The 19,442-nt window shown below is 43.3% G+C and overlaps 1 protein-coding gene and 1 long non-coding RNA gene across 2 annotated transcripts in view; both read right to left on the reverse strand.

Moving 5' to 3' along the window:
* LOC141378051 (uncharacterized) overlaps positions 1-2,362 on the reverse strand; it is a 91,304-nt gene extending 88,942 nt beyond the window's left edge. The window contains exon 1 of the long non-coding RNA XR_012391491.1: positions 1,521-2,362. This is a non-coding gene — a long non-coding RNA (uncharacterized lncRNA). The remainder of the gene's footprint in view (positions 1-1,520) is intronic.
* Positions 2,363-6,870: 4,508 nt separating this feature from the next.
* chd7 (chromodomain helicase DNA binding protein 7) overlaps positions 6,871-19,442 on the reverse strand; it is a 55,344-nt gene continuing 42,772 nt past the window's right edge. Inside the window, exons 22-38 of the mRNA XM_692864.9 lie at positions 18,482-18,681; positions 18,232-18,391; positions 16,115-16,204; positions 15,564-15,667; positions 14,000-14,129; positions 13,798-13,855; positions 13,659-13,719; positions 13,233-13,569; positions 12,928-13,136; positions 11,698-12,480; positions 10,991-11,157; positions 10,380-10,607; positions 9,837-10,238; positions 9,548-9,742; positions 9,306-9,446; positions 9,109-9,213; positions 6,871-8,975 (exon numbers count right to left, since the gene is read on the reverse strand). Of these exons, the coding sequence (XP_697956.4) occupies positions 7,929-8,975; positions 9,109-9,213; positions 9,306-9,446; positions 9,548-9,742; positions 9,837-10,238; positions 10,380-10,607; positions 10,991-11,157; positions 11,698-12,480; positions 12,928-13,136; positions 13,233-13,569; positions 13,659-13,719; positions 13,798-13,855; positions 14,000-14,129; positions 15,564-15,667; positions 16,115-16,204; positions 18,232-18,391; positions 18,482-18,681 (4,417 nt within the window). The 3' untranslated portion in view covers positions 6,871-7,928. The remainder of the gene's footprint in view (positions 8,976-9,108; positions 9,214-9,305; positions 9,447-9,547; positions 9,743-9,836; positions 10,239-10,379; positions 10,608-10,990; positions 11,158-11,697; positions 12,481-12,927; positions 13,137-13,232; positions 13,570-13,658; positions 13,720-13,797; positions 13,856-13,999; positions 14,130-15,563; positions 15,668-16,114; positions 16,205-18,231; positions 18,392-18,481; positions 18,682-19,442) is intronic.

Raw genomic sequence — 19,442 nt, forward strand, 5'->3', positions numbered from 1 at the left:
AACTGTACGTCAGGAGCATATACATAGCCAGGCTGCTACAACCAAACCTTTGGTCACTCGTGCCAATGCCAAACATCAGTTTCAATGGTTCTAGAAGTAAAAAATCTTGCGCTGTGGATAATGTTAAACATGCATTGTTGTCTGATGAGTCCACCATCACCGTCTTTCCCACATCCAGGGAAATCACAGTGGAGAAGCCCCAAAAAACGGAACCACGCAGACTTCCATGTCCAGTGTGAAGTCTGGGGTGGATCAGCTTGGGCTGCAATATCATTTCATTCCCTAGGCCAAATACTTGTGTTAGATGAGTGAGTCACTGCCAAAAACTACAGGACCATTCAGGAGGAGCATGTGCACCCAATGGTTCAGACGTCCTACAGGTGTTGCTGTATATCAGGAAGATCATGCACAAATACACAAAGCAAGACTGATGACAGAATGGTTTGATAAACATGAAAGTGAAGTTGAACATCTCCCATGGCCTGCACAGCCACCAGGGCTAAATATTATTAAGCAAGTCAAGAAACATTTACCTCCACCAACAGCATGCAGTGACCTGGCCACTTTTCTTCAAAAAGGATAGGTCAAAATCTCTCTGGCTACCGTGTAGGATTTATATTTCATTGCCAATTTTTGCGGTATTGGCTGCAAGAGGAGACCCTAAAAATCAGGCGTTTCATTTTCATTTTCCAATCCCTGTATATAATAATGCATACACTTGTGCAATTCAACATTATTATTGTTGTTGTTTACTTAGAAATTCTAATGATATAAACATAAAAAACATGTTTTCATGCCCCAGAGTGGCATGTAAATGAATGCCCAAACTGCGTTAAAAAACAAAACAATCAGTGACATTCTTAAACATAAAGGTCTCTTATTTTCAATGTAATCTTTTCATTTTTCAAAAGGTTCAAGGGATAGTTCACTCAAAAATGAAAATTCTGCCATCATTTACTCACCCTTTACTTCTTCCTAAACATTGACCTCCATGGTTTTTCTTTTTCCAAAAGGGTAACACGTTTTCATTTTTCGTCAAAATATTTTCTTTCGTGTTTTACAGATTGACAAAACTCAAAGGTTTGGAACCACTTGGGTGAGTAAATTTGTATTTTTGGATGAACTTTTCCTTTAAGACTGGAAATTGTATTTGAACATGTTTCTTACAAGAAATTAATAAAGGTTTATTTGGGGAACCTAGGTTTATTTTTTGGAACAGACAGTTTTAAAGAGTGGACACAGTGTTATGCAAATGCAACATCAGGGTAAATTGTAACTAATCTGTTGGTCATTTTGGTGCAGTAAAACTGCCTAAATGAATCCAGACCTTTCTGCAAACCCGTCTGACAAATTAGATCATAGATTCCTTCATTCGCAAATCTGGCATTTAGTTCTGACTCTAAACAGATGATTAAAACCATAAAATGCTATCAGGGAAAATGATTTTCGGGTCAATATAATCTCCACAGACAGACAATAATTCATGGAATTTTACAGCGGGTTTTTTATGGAGCTCTTACCTCAGTATAAGCCGCTGAAGCCCGTGAAGGAAACCAAACTAAATCGTATGATTTTGGGCAGAACTCTCCCTGTATAAGTACATTTATATTTTTATTCCTCGCTCGTTTCCACTTGAGGCTGTCGCTAGTTTTGAGTTGACATCTGTTTGCACTGGTGAGTGAGAGCGAGCACAAGTGCCGCAGAAGCAGGCCAGGCGACGGGGCGCGCAGTCGGCATGACACTCATCACCCAGCCCGCGATTGATGCTCTGCTCTCGGCCTCAATGTCACGCACGACACATCCGTCTCCGGGGGAAGCAGGAGGTGTAAGCGCGCCTGACAGTTTTAAACCCCCTCAGCCGAGGAGAAGGACATCGACGCCGCATCTGACCGCGTCCCTCCTCCTGCCGGTGTCACCGGCGCGGGACACTGTGATCAATCATGGAGCCAAGACGACGAGGCACCGGGTCGTCAAGGCGACCGCAGATCGCTCTTTATCGGAAAGCAGCAGCGACAGGCGGTCCGGCCAACTCCAGCTGGAAATGACATGTTTATTGGCTCCGAATGAGGATCAGCTGGCCAGAGGCTGACATTTGAAGAAAACAGTAGTTTTAGACTCTCTGGCTGGGTGGTTTCCACGGGGAGGCCGGAGGGAGAGACGATCTGTAACTCCTGGAATCATGAACGCGGAAACTGTATACGGTGTACGACATCCACGTGCTTAAAGGCCTGCAGGCTCTACTCTGAATATATACAAAAAATATAATATATAAATCATACAAAAAAAAAACGTAGGAATGAAACTGAACAGTGCTTAGTAAATGTACGGGAAGTTAAGAGGATCTTTCAAAAACTCACGATATACTTTTAGAAATGATATCCATTTAATATACACATAAACTGGCCACTTTATTATGTACACCTGTCCATTGGTTCCTTAAAGCAAATTTCTAGTCTGCCAATCACATGGCAGTAACTAGACAAGACAATCTGCTGCAGGTCAAACCGGGCATCAGAATAGGGAAGAAATGTGTGACTGAACGTGACATGGTTGTTGGTGCCTGACGGGCTGGTCTCAGTAATTCAGAAATTGCTGATCTACTGAGATTTTTACACACAACCATCTCTAGGGTTAATAGAAAACGGTCGGAAACAGAGAAAATATCCAGTGAGTGGCAGTTCTGTGGGCGCAAATGCCTTGTTGATGCCAGAGAATGGCCAGACTCGTGAGATTTGCATCATTGATGTGCAGTAGACAAATCTGCAGACTACATGATTCATTCTATCTATCTATCTATCTATCTATCTATCTATCTATCTATCTATCTATCTATCTATCTATCTATCTATCTATCTATCTATCTATCTATCTATCTATCTATCGAAACTGTATGCTTGTTCTTGTTAATAAACTATAGAAAAAAAAAGTAAAAAAACTGTCATGATTGCTAATAAACTGCTCTCATTACAGAGCTTCGACCAATTAGCTGAATTGTGTAATATTAGCTCATTTTGATTAGTCGCACCCTGATGTCTTGGGTCATTGATTCTTGCGGTCTGCGATTCAGACCCCGAACATACTGTACATGGCCAAAATAGGATTAATCGTTTGGCTTTAAAGATAAAACGGCCCCCAATGCGCTATAGGCTATTTATGAATTAAAAATGTCAGTTGAGATTAAGAACAAAAATTAATTACATAAAAGATCGAAAGAAACAGGAAAGATACACACATATGCATATATAACCTTCAGCTTTCACAGACATTTATTTACCAGTATTAGTCGACCAATAAATAACTAAAACATTTTAAAGGAATCTAATCCTTTAAATTACAGTTTGTTTACGCTTTCAATTGAATGAAAGTGTAACGGAGGCCAGCTAGTAGGTGCTGTGCAGGTACACCTCACTCCTCTGACCTCTAAAGGTGCTCTAGTGACGGACGCTAGAGGCCACAGTCTTTAGCCTTCTTGGTAGAGCAACCGACTCCCATGCGAAATGTCGCCGATTCGATACCAGCTCGGAGCGGGTTGGGTGGCGTAGGACCGGCAGCGTTACAAAAGCACACAATCAACAAAATCTATTATTTTTACATTCACTTAACTGCACACGTCATCATTATGTCATCGCATACTCTTGCTTCATATGAGATTGACAATCACTGTAGTTATTCCAGTTGCATTTTTTTTGTTATTTATTTTCAGGAAATCACTGAAGGTGATATACATCACAACGATATAATGTGGCAATAAGATCGTAACTGTACTTTGCGTTTACACAGTGGCCATATTCATCTATAAACACACAAAAACAACAATGACGTTATACCAAACACTGTATATAGGTCATTCACACCCACTAGACTTTTCTGACAAGGTATTCGAGTGTCAGATGTAAAAGTATGTTGTTGGACTGCTATAACTTACAAGAGTTATTATATTAAGGATTATAGATAACCAAATTTAGCTGTTTTTATCTTAGCGTTTGTTTTAAAGCATGGCAGCAAAACAAGAACACCATTATGAATGTATTGAAACATGACAAAAAATACTAATTTGTGCATCTCCTGACTTTCGTGTGCAGCCATGCTGCCATTGTAGATGGTGTATTCTGGGAATTTTTTGTCCTAGGTTTCGAGTGTGGCCCTGAAAAATCTGTTTCAAGGGTTATCTAGCTCTTCCCCTTAACCCTACACCTTCAAGCTAAGGTGAATTGGGACACCCCTGCCCCTTTACGTGAACACGCAAAACGAGGGGGAGGGATAAGGGCAAAGGGGTAGGATTGGGGCCAAGAGACTGTTTAGACTGTATGTCACTATTAAGATGAAGGATGCCTGAAAAGGCACCTTCAAGTCCGAAGCCATGGTGCTCTACCAGAAAAAGGTGCCTTGCCATCTCTACAGGTCCATACACCAGGTGGAGTTCAAGTATCTTGGGGTTTTGTTCAAGTGAGGGAAGGATGAAAGGTGAGACTGACAGGCAGATCGGCGAATCGGCAGCTGTAATACAGTCAATGTTCCAGCCCGCTGTTCCAGCTCTCAATTTACCAGTCAAACTACGTTCCTACTCTCACCTATGGTCATGAGCTTTGGGTTATGACCGAAAGGACAAGATCTCGGATACAATAGGCTGAAAGACATGTCTGAAAAGGATGACTGAAAAGTCACCAAACGGCCCAAAAACGAGAACTAACCAAAGCTGCAGTTACACTGCATATCTTGATGGTCAATTCCGATATTGTAACTGTATCCATTTTTTTTTTGTTTGATGACCAGCTTACGTCTTCTTTAATCGTATCTAATTGTCTGCATTTACACAGCACATGAAAAAGATGCAATGACCAGAAAAGAAGAAGAAAAAAAAAAAAAAAAAGAGCGGGCACTGACTTACAGCTGATAATAAAAGAGCAGGGTTTCATTTTTTAAATTCTTTTTGAGTTGTTTTACTATAATTATGACAGAAAAGTTCTCATTTTGCCATCTTCTTTTAAAATAGGTCTTTTTAAACCAGTAGGCATCTTAGTGTGATGTCCATGGCTTAATTTATGCATGTGATGTATGCAAGTTTATATGTTACGCTCTAGCTCTCTCTCGTTAACATGTGTAAATACTTGTGCTACTTGACAATATAAAAGCCTTGTAATCCTACAGTATGGGATTAAAGTTTTGGGACTCTGCTAAAGTCTGTTCTGAAATGAAAGCGTCAGAGTTGATGTCATTCGCTATGGTTTTTAATGATGCGTGGATAAATTTCCACATATGAATAAGGTCTAAATCTGATTTGAGTAAATCGGAATCTATGCGATTTTTTTTCCTTCTTACACATACATGGGCCGTATCAGATTTTTGACCCCATAGGAGAAAAAAAAAAAAAAAAACAGAATTCGGTCATGAACCATGCAGCATAAACGCAGCCTAAATGAACTACAGAATTTCTGTTTTCAATACTAATTACATGCATTCTATCAGGTGTGCTCAAGCTTTGTTTGTGCACATTTATAGGTGGCTAGTAAGGGTTCAAAGTGCATAACAAGCGTTAACATTGTCGCCCCACATGTAAACATTAATTTGCATAGTGTTATAATATCCGCAGCATAATAAGCACTGCTCTGGGGAAGATGAGAAATGTGGATGAATGGCTAATAACACAAATAAACCCTTATTTAGTGAAATATAAAGCAAAAACTACTTTTTTTAAAAAAGCGATCATTAAAAACAACATCGCAAAAAGTAGCGCAGAGTTGTTGAATCAGTGGAAAACCTACAGTACATTAGTTTTCTGATATGAGCTCGTATACAGTTTTACGCTTTCATTGTTGGGATGGTCTACAAAAGTACAGCATTGGCAAACGAAAGCATCAAGTCTGGCCTTCCCACGAAAGGGCCTCTCCCAGGGGGAATCTGCCAGCTCTAATCCCAGCGGCCTAGCGTTACTGAACTGTGCTGTGTTGCCATGTTTGACGCTCAGTGGTGAACCACAACCTGCCTCCTCGCCAATGACAGACTTCACACCCAGCAGTCAGTGGTTTGGGGCGGCACGATGACTAGCCCTCCGCGAGCGACTGCGCCATGTGTCAAGATGGCACATAATGACTAGGAACCGCAGACGATTTGCACTGCCACAAAAACCGCACTGACAACACCAGAACTCGCTCTTCATTAAAAACAGGAAGCTACCAAAATCTACTCAACAGCAGTTCGCCTGTTATTTACAAGGAAACAACATTTCCAGCATCCAAATAGTCAATTATCGTACATTAACACCTCAGGACTTCCACGGCAACAATAAAAGGCATCATTTTGACAACTCCTTGCACGAGCACCTCCTGTCCAAATCTCAAACTCCAACTCCTGCCAAGAGCGGCATGCTGGGTGCACACGAGACCTATGGATTTCACGAGCCACTTCATCGGAAAGTGCAATTATGAAAGATGTCTGTCGAGAGAGGCGGGGGGAAAAGGCTTGTTCCAGGCGTTAGGCTCATAATGGCTGGCTACTGGAGCGGACAGAGAGCCCCTGCCATGTCCTCTCGTCCTGTCGGAGCGCGTTATGTCAGCCGCTCCACAGGACTGATGGTGTTTATGATGGCTAGAGTAAACAGGCCTGTCGGAGCCACTCATTCCCCGGCAACCAGGTCATGCAGTGCTACTGTACGACACTTCTAGCACACAGTTCGGCTTTTTAAAAGTGTATTTAGCTTTAAGGTTTGAAACTGAAGTACAGTAGTTCACATTTGGCGAGCCAATTCATATAGTTTGAGAGATCAAACAGATGTAAATGTGAATTTATTGTGTTAAATATATAAAAGTTTAATTGTCAAAAAAAAAAAAAAAAATGCTATCCGACATCCCCCACAGAGCTACACAAACAAGGTTTTGGTTTCCTAGGCGAATATTGTGAGTCACTTTTATTAAAAGCATCATTACTACAGTTGGCAGCAATTTATACAGTTCATCATACATGATGGTTTCAAAATAAAAACCAAAAAGAAGAAAAAAAAAAAAGACACTCACAAAAGAAAAAAACAAAACAATTTACAACATTTATGTTTGTAAACTTCAAGGCTAGTTAGAATTGAGGTAATGCTGTTCAGCTTTGTGGCTAAAGTAACAAAAGTCCATTCAAATAGATAAAGGTACCTGATTTTATTCTTACACCAGTGCATTAACATGGATACAATGAGACAATTTGACTGCAGTAATTTATTTCATATCGCTTTTTCACACTTTCCGGTGTTAAGTCCAGAAGAGTAAAATTGAACATTCAAAAGCTGCCTTCGTTATTGCTGTCTCCACAGGTTGAGAGGTCTCCTCACCCGTTTGGATTGTCAGTGTGAGAGACTGGGAACAGTACGAGTGTAGACTATGATATGTGAGAACTTTGCTCGCTCCTCTCAGCAGAACAGTACAACGAAAACCACGATTCTTCCTCAGCAGCGGAGAGTCTTAATGCCGTTAAATTGTACACCACTGAATATTACGAGATGCTACTCATTGTTACAATATCAACAAGAGAGAGAGAGGGAGAGAGAGAGGACAAAAAATAAAATAAAGAGAGCAGCATAGCACTATCGGAACGATTAATTCCTATAATATTCAGGAAATTTCCATCTCATCTAGAAGGCACCCACACAGTGCCGAAGACTTCAAGAAAAACAACAACAAAAGAAACATGGAAAATATAAAATAAAACAAAAAACACCCTTTTGACAGCCGCACAACTCTACGTCGGTTTGCATCATCCCTGGCTATGCTAATGGTTACAGAGACAGCGTATTTGCTTCCCTCTTAACGTTACCTGTCAACAAAAACCAAAGTGTTTTGGATAGTGTTGGCATGTAAACAACTGGACTAACATCCTGTCAGAGTTCAGTCAGCGTCTCCTCAGCCCTGGGGAAATGTTAGAAGGCCTGATTCAGTTTTTTTTTTTATTCAGTCACTTTTGTCATCCTCATCAGCAGGGTCATCATCATCATCGTCGTCGTCGTCGTCCTCATCATCCATTCCACCCTCCATGGAGTCCATTTCCTCTGCTGGGCCTGCCAGGTCATCATCCAGTACTGATGAATCAGCAGTCTTGTTCTGGCTCTCCTCTGAGTCACTGTCTTCAAGTGTGTTGTCAGCAGTTTCCACATCAGCCACTGAGGCATTTGGGTCCTGATTTGTGCGGGGCCCTTTGTCGGACTCCTTGTCCTCGCCAGTGGCTCCTAAGGCCCCGGACACAGCGCTCTGGAGGTCAGCGAGAGAAGCTTGAGGGAAGCCTGGGATGGCCAGGCCACCGAGGCTGGGAGGTAAAAACATGGATGGGTAGAAGAGACCTGGCGCCATAGTGGACAGCAGGAAAGGGTTGAAGGCCAGCGTCCCTGTAGACATACCAGCAGCAGCAGCGGCGGCGGCTGCATTGAGCGCTGCAGCATCACCAGTAGCATCTGCAGACTCTACAGTTTCAGACGATTTCTCGGCTTGCTTTTCTTCCTTCTCATCTCCTTCTCCCTTGGTCTCCTCGTCTGTCTTCGGCTTGGAATTCTCCTCAGATTCAGCCTGTTCTGTGCTGGAAGCACCATTGGTGGCTGTCGCCGCTGCAGCCAGGTTTCCTCCAAAGAGACTACCCAGACTGAACATGTTAGGGAGGCCACCCATTCCAGGAAGCATGAGGGGAAGCATGGCCGCTGCATGTTTGGCGTCTGCGCCACCACCAAGAGCAGTAGGAAAGCCCATAAGGCCAGCTGCCAGCTGGAGGCTCTGGAGGTTCTGCAGACCCTGCAAACTGGTCAGGTCCATACTTCCAAACAGCCCGTTCATCAGCAGAGGATTAACACCGGACGTGGTGGCTGCTGCCGCTGCTGCTGCTGCTGCCTGCGCTGCTGCTGTGGCCTTGGCGATCTCTGCTTTGGGTCTCCTGCCCCTGCGGCGGACACCCTCCTCTCTGACCACTGGCCCCGTCAGAAGACGGTCAAACATAGACTCTGGCAGAAAACCCTATAGACAAAAATAAAACACAATTAAAGTATTAGTAGAGTTCAAAGACTAAGATGTGTACATTAATTTTACTAATACAATACATTATGAAATTCAGATAAAAAACATCCAAAAAAAAAAAAAAAAGACCCACCGACTGCTTCACAATATCTGTCCAGTCTGGGGCTATGGCATACTCTGGATTTTCAACTAGCCAGCGTGGTAAATCCTTCATTGGAGGGGCCATGGCTCCACCCATCTGTAGTCAAACAAGTTATAAAGGTTACAGTCAGTATAAACAATATAAAAAGTGAAAAAAAAAAAAACTGTAAATTTCTAATTAAGACTTGCCTTTCTTCCATTCCTTATGTTAACAACAGGGACCCTCTCCTCCCCGGTCAGCGTGTTAATGTCGATCTTGTTGGGATTGCGGCATCTGTGCCTCTTTTGTTTAGGCTTGGCAAACTGCGAGAGGAGGAGGTCCTCATTCTTCTAAAAGATAAGAGAACTCTGTTAGATAATTTGCATATGACACAGGACAATCCCACATCAGCCAACAGAAAAGGCTGGATGGCACAAAGAACTGCACTCACTGGTACGTATCCAGGCATATCCATGGTGTATGTGGGGTGTTGTCTAAGCCATTCCCGCAGGTCCTTAGTGCTGGATCCATCTTCTCCTTGAAGACTTCCCTCATCTAGACCTTCACCAGAGGCCTTCTGTGCAGGAGACGGCATCGCTAAATGTGTCCGTCCATCCACAAAAGCTTTGGTCCCGTCAGAAAGCTCCTGTTGAAGCAAAAAGAAAAAGAGCAGGAAATGAGAAAAAGAAATGCAATGATAACGCCACAACACAAATATCACATTTGAACAGGATACGAACCGCACTGAGCTGTCCTCTCTTGTTCCCCATAAAGAGCAGTTCCAACCCCTCCACATTTTTCCTGCGACCTCTCTTTCTCCGGTTGGGGAGTTCAGTGTCAAGTAGTGAGCCGTTGGCCCTGGGTCTGGAGGAAGCACCCGGTTGTAGCAGCTCCATCTGTGCTTTCAGGGTTGCGGAGGAGGCCATGGCTCCAGGGAAGGCCGAGGCGGATGACGAGGAGGACACGCTGTGCAGAGCCTTGGTCAGATCTATGGCCTGAGCCTGGCCTTCTGCATGAGATTCTCGCAGCTGAGCAACCATTTCCATCAGGTTCCTGCGCTTGGCAGCACGCTCAGCCTCAATCTCTATTTTCCTTCTCCTGCGTCTGCGCTGTCGGGGAACTGACAGACTCAAAGCATCATCCTAAAGAATGAAGGGATGTGTTTAATAGGGATAAATTTTTAACTGTGTAAAACTGATCATTAATAATACATAATACAAAAGGATGTTCTGACACTCAGAGAGTCACAGGGTGAAGCACTTTAGGTTAAGGGTGGGACTTGCCTTGTTGACCTGTGGTGACATGGTGAGGTCTTCACTTCCACTGTAGCTGGTCTGACCCACCAGTGAGAGATCACCCAAACTCCGCCTCTGTAGGGGGCTTTCTGTCGCCATGGAGCTGTAGCCAGGCAACAGGCCTGGGAAGTCAAAGAACTGCCTCCTGTTGGAAGGCCACTTGCCCTTCATGACCGCTTCACAGATGTTGTCCATTCGATTGATCATTACCCTGTCCTGAAGTACAAACACAGAAGAGTGTAAGCAGGCGTGTGCGCGTGTATGCATGCATAATCAGCTAGAGGGTACACTCGGTAACTTGTTTTCTCCATTTTAGCTCCAGTTTAATGTGTAAAGGATCTAGCAGTTTTGCCTTCTTAATAATGACAAAACATGTGGCAGCTATCAGTAGTCTTTTCACATGCATTATATCCTTGGTTTGCTCAAAGCTCCAGCCTTGACTTGATTCATCTTTTAATCACTTTTGTGGCAAACCAATATTCCTTTGATAAAGATGGGAAATGCAAGCACATGTATACACGTAAAACCTTCTTCTAAAAGACATTTAATTGACCACAAAGACAAGAAATTAATTGAAAATGAAAAAAAGAAAGTCTAACCTTTGGCCAGAAAGAGAAGAGTGAGCGTTCACTGAACATCTGAGAGGCCGATGGCTCCACATCATCAACACTAAAGCAGTCTCTAGTCTCATTGGTCTCATCACGGGCTGTGCTCAAGGAGGCATTGCTCTCCTCATCAAAGTTCTTCCTTTCAGATAAAGCTCCGACTGCAAATTAAAATGATCTTTTAGCACACAAAACTGAAACAAACTTGACCATCTAAAGCAGGAGTCACCAAAATTGTTAACAAGCTAATCAAGGTCTTACTAGGTATGCTTAAAACAACCAGGCAGGTGTGTTGAGGTAAGTTGGAGCTAAACCCTGTATGGACATCGGCACTCCAGGACAGAGACTGGTGGACCCATGATCTAAAGCATGGGTGCCAAACTCGTTACTGGAGGGCCACAACTCTGCACAGTTTTGCTCCAATCCTAGTCAAACACAGCTGATCCAATTATTCAAGGTGTTCAAGACTTCTAGATACTGTTAAGTAGGTGCGAGTTGAAGGTGGTTGGAGCTAAATTCTGCAGAGCTGTGGTCTAAAGGTTTATGAGGTGCTACCAAGAATTATGTGAAGGTGAAGTGTGTTGATATTCCAGCATATTCCCTTGTGAAATAATCATTCACAGAATGTATCCTTTTTACTTTGGATTTCATGAAAATGGAGTAATAAAAAAATCCTTGTAGTAATGAGGTCTAATATTCACCTTCAGCTTGTGAAGATTTTTCTGATTTGTCATCCTCATCCATTTTCTCTTCCTCATCTTCTGAGGCTTTCTCGGTAGACAGTTTATTCCCAGTGGGTAGCTCTTTCTCATCCTGAGCATTCTTGTCCTCAGAGGAAGGGAGAGTGTCTGTGGGCTCCTGATCCATTGGCTTCTTCTCAACCATACCATCCACAGGACAAACCTGCTCCACATCGGTCTTAAACTCAGTCACATCCTTCTCCTCCACTTCCATCTTTTCCTCTTTGGGTTCTTGCTTAGGACCCAAACCATTTTCGTCCTCTTCATTCTTCACTTCCTTTTTAGGAGACAAGGCTTCAGATTTCTCTTCTTTAACATCTTCTATGCTCCCATTCTCCACTTTGGGTAGCGTTACATCTCCCTGCTCTTCCTTCACCTCTTCGTCTTTGGGGAGGGTCAGAGGAGTGAGAGGATCAGACACAATGACGGGCAGTTCCACACCTTTGCCCTGTGTGAACTTCCGATAGGCCTCCAAGAAGCTCAGCTCTGGGTCGTTGAGGATGTGGTAGTCGGTACGGCTGACACCATGCTTTGCGGCTCCACGCAGGAGGTCTCGGTCATGACGTCCAGGCTCCCACCAGGCCGGGAGGTCAGGGCTGGGCTGGCACAGGCTTAACCTCTCCTCCAGAAGAGGGTGCGGCAACACCTGCTCCCTGATCCGCCGCAGCAGCTCAATACGATAGAGTGTCCGTGAAGCCCGCTCCTCCGTAATAGGGTCAATGATGATGGTCGGGTCCGGCAGTTCTGTAAGCAGACAGATAAGGTCCAGTTGCATTATAAAAAAAAATAAATAAAAATTAAAAAAAAAAAAAAAGATAAAAATAAATACTGTCCATCTATTTATCAATCTATAGCACTAATACAAGAAAAAAAAACTTTACACATCAATATAGGCATTACAATATTGTAACATGCAATATGAAGATTAGATTTTCATTTTGAGATTACAGGTGTGCTAAATATAATTGACAGCACAATTAAATATAAAATTTCAACAGTGTTTCTAGCTGATGAAAAATAATTATCACTAATATAGTGTGCATTATACTTTAGCGTTCTATGGATTATGAAATAGGAAAATAGAGCTTTGGACAACTAAAAAAACGTAAAAAAGCGGTAGAAAAAAAAAAAAATTCTAGGACAACTTCTTTGAGGCTTCAAGAGATGTACAAAAGATATTAAAACATTTACCCGTCTCTGATTTAAGTGGCATCCGGCACACCCGCTTGCACATGGCCACAAATGAACAGTAATATTTTTCCAAGCTCTCGTCAGTCTTCTTGTCTAGACGGGCAAAGGCACGGAACTGGGACCAGTCAAAGCACTGTCTGTGCACATCATAAACTACACCGAATGTGGATACCACACGGTAGAAATCGGCCTCTTCACGCCTTGTCCATCTGGAAAACAGACGTTGGTAAATTTAAAATGAGGTGATGTAACTAAAAGGAGAAAAACATTTTTTTGTTCATTCTAAAACAAAAATGAAAGCTAACCTCTGTCGTCGCTCTTTGAAATAAGCTGCACTATCAGCCAGCAGGGCGGCGCTGTCTGGAATGAAAGGTGATCCCTTAGCCATGAAGGCCCCTCCATCAGCCATGAATGCCACTGCTCCATCAGGGACATAAGCTCCTCCTTCTGTTACCATAGCAAGGATGTCATCACGCGGGCGGCGCCGGCGCCGATCAGGTTTAGCCATGGCTTCCTGTCTTAGTTGCTCACGTTTGTGAGTGCGCTGATAGGCTGTGATGAGGCGGCGCAATCGAGCGGTCAGAGCAGAGGCTGGTGGCCAGTACAGATTGCCTGGCTTCCCGTTCTCACCAAGCTTAGGTGCTGAGTGTGGACAAACAGTAATGATAAACAGAGACTATTAAAATCTTAAATAAAATGGCCAACATCTGTGAACTGGAAAAGATAAATACCTTCTCCCGTCTCGCCATCCATCCCGTCATTATTATCATCTAAAGGAGAGTTTGTAAAATCCTGCCGACAAAGAAAATAATGTTATCTGATCTTTAACAAAAAAGGATACACTCAAGATAAATGCATTTTCAAACTTACATCTAGATCGTCTTTAAAAGACATTCGAAGTGGTTTGTACTCTGGGTCTTCTTCCTCTCTATAAAAAGAAGAAAAAAATGCTTTGAGTGCAACAGAAAACAAAGAAAAGCAGCAAAAGAAAAGTAGGGTGAAGGATAAAGGAAGGGAGATAGAAAGAGCAGGAGTCCCTCTTGCTGGGGCTGTGATTTTGGGCCAAACTTACCCCTCGACACCATCTGCCATCATGTCCGCTCCCCTCTGCTCAGCAGCGATGGCCTTGGCATCAGGCATGCCCACCCTCTCCAGGAAACACAGGGTGGGGTCAGCACGCATAGAGTTATACTTCTCGTAGCCTAGCGGAAGAAAAAGAGCAGTGGCAAACATAAAATATGCATAATTACAGGCTGAGCTGTGGAAGCTATTATTTCCCCTAGTGATGTGAAAGCAGAAAAGAGTATTACTGGTGTGTCAAATGGAAAAAGAAAATGGAAAAAAGATTAAAAGGTTTATGTGTGATGAAATTATGTAATGTGTTTAAAGAGGTTTAAAAATGGGCCAATATACTGAATGCCAAATATAGCAAAAGCAATCCTCAAAATACCAAAAGATTTGAGGAAATAAAGAAAAGGTTAAGTTATGATTAAAACATTTTATGAAAAAGTCCTTGGAAAATACCATGTGGACAGATTTTAGAAAGACAGCTGACATGTTAATTGTCAAAATTATGTTTTGATACACAATAAAATCCTTTTAAAAACTATCCGAAGATCACATCAAACCAAAAAATAAAAAAATTTGAAGAAACAAAAGGGCGAGCCAGAGGAAAATGCCCGTTGAAACTGTCCAAGCAGAACAGATTTGAGCCTGCGGATCCCTACAGTGCACAACAGGGGAGGCGATTGGCAGGCTGGACCCACTTCAGCTGAGCCGCTGATCAGACAGCTCGAGCACCCCCTCCCCCGCCAGAACATCACATTTCAATTAGGATTTATGCGGTGACACATTGTTCCTAACTGCTGCCGCGCCCCGAGCCAAACTGTAATCATGAGGGGGTTTATAGGCCATCACTCTTTCCTGTGCAGTCCAGGCCTGCCACCTTTCCTCCCCAGACCTCCCTACTGAATTGGGATTATGATTAAGAACAGGCTGCCTGTGTTATATACACGCTCCTGTGTGTGTGTGTGTGTGTGTGTGTGTGTGTGCGCGCACGTGTATAGAGGCCAGCTGAGTTAACGAGGTAGCGCAGCGCACCGGGGCAGACCAGAGAGCGAGAGAGCTCTCTGTACACACATTCAGGAAAAAGACCAATCTGAGAGAAGCATAAAAGGCCCTCGCCAAGATTAATATCGGTGGCGAGATCAGCAGACATTATTAAATAAAGCGGCTATTACTATACTTAATGCAATTAAAAGTCGGCAGCTGAGAAACCCCTCTCAATCTCGCTCTGTCTTTTTTAATACTGCTTTGGCCCCGTTTCCCCCAAAAGATAAATTGGGACAGCTGCGCAGCTTTACAAAAGAAAACAATCACATCCCACACCGGGAATTTAGCAGGTTCTCCCAGAACACTTCTTAACACTGTGGGTCAATGTTAATAAAATGTGCTGAGAGGTGCCTGTTGCCTCTGATGGATAGGATCTCAACTCCCCCTGCCTCTCTATCTAGTCCCAGATCAGCCATTCAGAAAATATCACCAATCAATCTCTAGGCAATATTACAATAGGTCAACGTTAGCAATTACTGTCACCACGAAAGCACCAATGGCAGCTGTGAAGAGGTGGAGCTCACCATGCTTGAAGACGCCGATAAGGAGGGACTTGTCTGCGTCAAGGTCCCACCAATCAGTGGGAACGTCAGCATGGAAGGGTTGTGGGATCCAGATATCCAACTCACTGTAAGCGAAAGACAAACAAACACAGGAAAGAGTGATTAAAACCAGGAGATGGCCACAGCGGCACATAATCTAATGAGCGCAGCATTAATGTCTATCTGCAGACATCTGGTAGGAAATGCAAGCATTAGCAAGCCACATCTCATTTAGGCCCATTTTTCTCATCTTGTTTATTCAGGGCCAACCTGATTACGGCCAGAGATCTGAGCCGCTCGCTTATCTCACCCTCTGCACTGGTGCGCACACGCGAGCCCTCGCAGTCATTAGAACTTCAGTCGAGTCCTTGAGAGTATCAATATGGCAAGCACGTTTTCACATTATAAATGCATGCACATCTGGGTGGGGGTGTTGTCAGATAGGGGGAGGAGGAGGAGGAGAAAGTGATGGAGGGAGAGGAAAGATAACAGCAGGCAGGATTCGGTAGAAGGGAATGGAGGGAGATGCCAACCTTGAATCGGTTCCCTCCAGGATTCTGTCTGCCTGGTCTCCGATGACTTCTTGTCGCAGATAGTAGAGCATGCGGACCCGCAGCAGCACTCTGTCAGAGATAGAGAGAGAGGATTAAAAAGGGCAGGAGAAAAACAACAGAAAAAGAACAAAGATGAGTTGGGGGTTAATGGAGTGACACACCGATTGAAAGGAAGGAAAAAAGGACAAAAGGAAGGAGAAAAGGCAGAAACAAAAGAGTGAGTAAGTTTGGCCAGCTCCGAGCTGTGCCAGCAGCAGTAGCAGCGGCAGCAGCAGCTCTTTGGCATGTGCCACAGCTCATCCATCATGCTGCCAGGGCTGATTAGCCACGCTGTGCGGCAGCCTCCACGCCTGACAGATGGCTGCACATAATCACCTCTGTGTGTGCCGCCTTTCACCCGCTTCCAACAGGTCTGCCTGGCACCTGGCCTGGCACCGCGCCGCTGCGCTTGGGGAGCCGCCCGTACCCACCCTCACCCCCCTCCTCCGTGCACACACACACTTTCAGCACCTTCATCCTCTCATTTTCATTTCCTTCCTAATGCTGTTAGGGAAGTTGGGGAGGTGCTAACGGGACGCCTCCAAAGTACAGAGGCAGAAGTTTGCAGTGCGGCGAGCAGATGGTTGGCGGTCTAAGCACCTCGCATTTATCGTCTCGTAACGTTTCCTCAGCTGTTGCTCTGTTCCCCTTCTCTGGATGCACATCAGAGCCAGCAGTGTAAACCTTGTTTTCCTTTCTCTCTTTCCCCCATCACCGCCTAGTGTTAGCCAGGACACAACAATACCGGCCTGGCAACAGAAATTATTTATCAAATGAAACCAGAGAGTCTGTAAAAAACAAAAGACGCACACAGGCGGCACACGGGCCATAATGGACGTGTGGGGTGAGAGGAGAAATCATCATGTGCGGCCTGTTGAGCTGAACGATGAATTATTGAGCGATCTTAAAATCTTTAATTTCAGCAATGAAAAAGATTCCTCACGGCCTGTCATTCATTATTTCAGTCACTTGGCAGAAGCCTCTGCCAGAAAGATGGGACTCTTTCTTTTGCCAGATTCTCTACAGCTGGCCATTTTTTAACTGACATTCATTAGTCAAAGCTAAACTATGGAGGAGCCAAGCAGCTTAATGAAACATCTGCACCACAAGGTAATGTTGCTAACTCACTTTTGGACACGTTCAACTAAATTCACAAGTTTGCTTCAATTACTTTTTTCAAGTTGAAAAGCTCCTCAAGTATTTAAATGCACCTGCTTTCATGATATCAGGCTTGGAAGTTAAAGGTTGCTTTCCAAAAAAACTCTCAACTATCAAAGTGAGATTTTAAAACAGGACCAACACTTAAGTGTTAGTTCATGAAAAAAAAATAATAATAAATAATAATAATTTTAACGTTTACTAGTTTGCTTGCTCTGTTGAAGAGTTTTTGAAGAAAGCCAATTGCAGGTATATAATTTCCTTCCAAGTGAGAAAGAAACTCATATAGGTATGGAACAAATGAAAGAGGAGCAAATGACGGCAGTATTTTCACTTTTTATGTGAACAATAGCAAAAGGGATTTCCATTTCCATTGACGATCATTGCATAAGGACCTTTTAATTATAAAAATAAAGATGAGAAGATTTTTATTAACATGGAGCGTACTAATCAGTGATCTTTCACAGATCTTTATAGTTGTAAGTGCACTTAATAATAATAATAATAAATTAGGCTTAAATAATACTTTCAACAGGCAGATTATTTTTATTTTCCAAATAACCTTTATTAAGATAGAATAGGATAGGATAGTGGTGATTACAGACTTCAAAACATTGGGAGCAGAGAGAGGGGAAGGACCGAGTCGAGAATTGAACTCAACCACAAGACTATTGTCATCAACCAATGGGTAGAAGTTTAAAACACAAGCCAACAAGATTTAATCCCCAAATACTATTTAAAAGAAAAAATAAAGCCTTATCAGCAGAGTTAAACAATCAAAAACAATGTATTTAATAGATTTTTTCCAGTTAAAGTAAAACCATTGTAACACTGCAGACATAAACATTAGTTTCTTCAGTAAAGCTGCAAAAGTTCAGTATTTAAGATATGTTACATACTTGTTGCAGTGGTGTTTCAGGTGTCTCTTGTAACTGTCCTCCTGAAGGAGTAAGTCAGGATTACAGTCAGCAAGCCAGTCTGCCTGTGGCATGCGTGTCTGAGCAACCGGCAACTTCCCCTTCTTCCCTTTACGGCCCCGGGGAACAGGAGCAGACAATCCTGAAGAGACAGAAATGGCATTGTTTAGTATGTAAAGAGCCAGATGCAAAAAAAAAAAAAAGCTCAGAGGAAACAAGTGCAGTGTCCTACCAGAATGGTTGGTCAGTGTGCGGCTCTGGCCATCCTCAGTAGGGGTTATGAGGTCCCAAATGAAGCCCTTGATGTTTTCGTCTCCACGGTAGTGGAGCAGGCAGTAGGCCAGAAGTGCACGGCAGATGGTCTCTACGTCTCGCTCCCTCAGCGGGCGCTTAAAGCGTCCATGGGAGAGGATGTCACCCCAGCGGCCCCAGCTACGCAAAACAGAAGAAGAGTTAGCCAGGGCAAATATAGCTAGATAAAACCATAGTTTCTTTCAAGCATTATAGACATGTTGAACTGCAGCTCTGCAAAATCTTATTTATAAACTTACATAGAACTTGTATAATAAATCAGTTAAACTAATTCAAAATGTGAATTTGTATGGTATGGGGAATAATCTAGCTCAGTGGCAGAACTTTAAGCTTTGTATTGCTCTATGTTTGTGCTAGTTCTCATAAAACAGAGAAGGAAGGGTGGCACCACTGCCTTGCTGGCATGGTGCATGACCATGGGGAGACCCAATGCCCTTGTTATTTGATGGAGTAGGCTACTCAAGCACTCTCTAAGCACAAGCCTAAAGGTTTTTTTTTTTTTTTTTGAAAAGAGAGGGGGAAGGTCTGCTCTGGTTTCACAGCCTTGCACTGCTTTTCCAAAAAAGAAAAAAAAAAAAAAACACATCAGAAGAGACAAAGCCCTCAGACTTGATGGATCTAATTTGCCGTATAGCCCAGGGGTCTAGACGCGTCTGACTGAAAAGGAAAAAAAATACTGGTCAGACACGGTGCGTGCAGCCAGCCATGATTAGTGCTGAGTGCACTGAGGCCTGGCTCTTAATTAACTGTACGCGTTAGATAGCGCCGTGTCTGCCACTGCCCCGGGACAAGCAAGCGTGACAAACTCGGCCACTGCACTGGTGGGCTGTGAGCTACCAGATATTCTTATTCCAAATGAAAAACAAGATGAGACAAGGGAA

Source organism: Danio rerio, chromosome 2 (genome assembly GCF_049306965.1).
Source record: "Danio rerio strain Tuebingen ecotype United States chromosome 2, GRCz12tu, whole genome shotgun sequence".
In the NCBI taxonomy this organism is placed as follows: domain Eukaryota; kingdom Metazoa; phylum Chordata; class Actinopteri; order Cypriniformes; family Danionidae; genus Danio; species Danio rerio.